The following is a 1,960-nucleotide window of genomic DNA, read 5'->3' as shown; positions in this document are numbered from 1 at the left end:
AAATCACTTATTATGGACCAGAGAGAGTAGTGTTTAGTTCACGGAAATAAAGTTATGAAATGGAGAAAAATATTCTCCTTTATTTAGGGACGAATTTTTTTTTTCTTACAATTATTTAAGGCTCAGGGAATCTTAGTAACTCGTTTTATTGATTGAGCTTTAACCATATTAATACGAGACATATTATTAAACTTTAGTACTCAAATAATTTTCATGAGAAAATTATCTTTTACTCACAGTACAGAAATATGATGACTTGAGTAGTTAGGGGGGTCGTTTTGCAATTAAGAAAGTTAGAAGGGACTAGTTGGTTAGGGTGGTTACTTAACAGTGCAAAGTCTGTTATAAATGCACTGTTAAGTACCTAATTGTAAAGACTTTCATTTTCTATAATACAGTCGACTCCCTTCTTCCTCTCTTCCTCCCTTCTTCCTCTCTCCTCCTCTCAATACAGAATCTATGCCCTAGATAGAAATGACAGTCGATTAATATGCATGTTGCTCGATCTGATTAGCTGAGAATTCTACAATTTACATGGTATCAGAGCACGTTTCTAAAATCAGAGTGTTCTCCGATGAGTTCACGCTGAGATTCCAGCGGATCGACTGAGTTTCTGGTAAATTGACATCGATGAAGCTCGAAACTTATCAAAATGACAGGAAATGAAGTAACACAGCTAGAACACAATCATCCGTTGTTTCTCCAAGCATCAGATGTTCCGGGACTAGTTTTAGTGCCAACTAAGCTCACATGGCCAGAAAATTATGCACTGTGGAGCAAGGCAATGAAGCTAGCACTTAGGGGAAAGAGCAAGCTTGGTTTTGTAGACAAAAGTTGTGTGAAAGACATGTATAGAGGTGAATTAGCAGAGCAGTGGGAGAAGTGCAATGCGATGGTGTTGTCGTGGATAGGCAGTACTGTTGCAAGTGAATTGATATCGAGTATCATGTTTGCATCAAGTGCAAAGAAGGTGTGGAGTGATTTTAAGGAAAAGTTTGACAGATGCAGTCTCACTAGGATCTATCATTTGTGGGCAGAAATTGCATCACTAAGGCAAGGTACGGATTTTGTAACCACCTATTATTCGAAAATGAATGATCTATGGAATGAATGAGACATATTAGCACCAAACCCAGACTGTGACTATGAAGAATCTAGACCATCACTTGAACACATATTACAAAAGCGCTTGTTGCGGTTTCTTATGGGCCTAAACAAAAGTTATAGTAATGTGAGAAGCAATGTGTTGATGAAAAGGCCTGTAGTAAGTGTAAATGAAGTTTATGCCATAGTGACTCAGGAAAAGAGTCAAAGGGCTTTAGGAGTGGCTAATGTGAATAAGGACCCATTGACTATGATGGCAGGCAGACCTCAATATAACAGATCTAGTAGGATGCTAGATCTGTTATATTGATATAAGGTACATTTGAAGGAGAATTGCTGCAAAATAGTAGGATATCCAGCAAATTTTAAAAGCAAGAAAAAGACCCATGTTGCATGAGGAAGCAGGACATTTGCCAACAATGCAAGTGCAGAAGAAACCAGCAACTCTAAAGGGCAACCACAAGGGCATTACCTAACACAAAAATATTACAAGCAACTAGTAGGACTGCTGAACAAACCTACAGGTGCAAAATGTTTCATAAACATGGAAGGTATTGTTTCATTAATGTCCAATGTCACAGAAAAAGATTGGATAATGGATACACGTTCCACTCATCACATAACCTATAATAAGGATTTACTAGATACACTTAAGATCATTGATGGATATAGAAGTGTACAGTTGTCAACAGGGAAGACTTCAAATGTTAAACATACAGGAAACACACAGATTCTAGGAAATCAGAAAGTGAAGGATGTGCTTCATGTACCAGATTTTAAATTTAACTTTCTATCAGTGTCAAAGATCACCAAAGACCTCAGTTGTCTAGTTGCCTTTTACCCTGACTTCTGTGTG

At 37.6% G+C, this 1,960-nt stretch overlaps 1 protein-coding gene across 1 annotated transcript; it reads left to right on the top strand.

Moving 5' to 3' along the window:
- The first annotated feature begins 652 nt into the window (after positions 1-652).
- LOC142174354 (uncharacterized) lies at positions 653-1,414 on the top strand. The gene is made up of 2 exons (XM_075240135.1): positions 653-1,058; positions 1,125-1,414. The coding sequence occupies exons 1-2, from the start codon at positions 653-655 to the stop codon at positions 1,412-1,414; spliced, it is 696 nt and encodes a 231-aa protein (XP_075096236.1).
- Positions 1,415-1,960: the final 546 nt, after the last annotated feature.

Source organism: Nicotiana tabacum, chromosome 20 (genome assembly GCF_000715075.1).
Source record: "Nicotiana tabacum cultivar K326 chromosome 20, ASM71507v2, whole genome shotgun sequence".
Taxonomy (NCBI): Eukaryota; Viridiplantae; Streptophyta; class Magnoliopsida; order Solanales; family Solanaceae; genus Nicotiana; species Nicotiana tabacum.
The sequence above is the reverse complement of the archived record's forward strand: the minus strand, read 5'-3'. Positions and strand labels throughout refer to the sequence as shown.

Coding starts and splice junctions, on each gene's coding strand:
- LOC142174354 (XM_075240135.1), top strand. CDS start 653: ATGACAGGAAATGAAGTAACACAGCTAGAACACAATCATCCGTTGTTT. Junction 1,059..1,124: donor AATTGCATCACTAAGGCAAG/GTACGGATTTTG, acceptor GAGACATATTAG/CACCAAACCCAGACTGTGAC.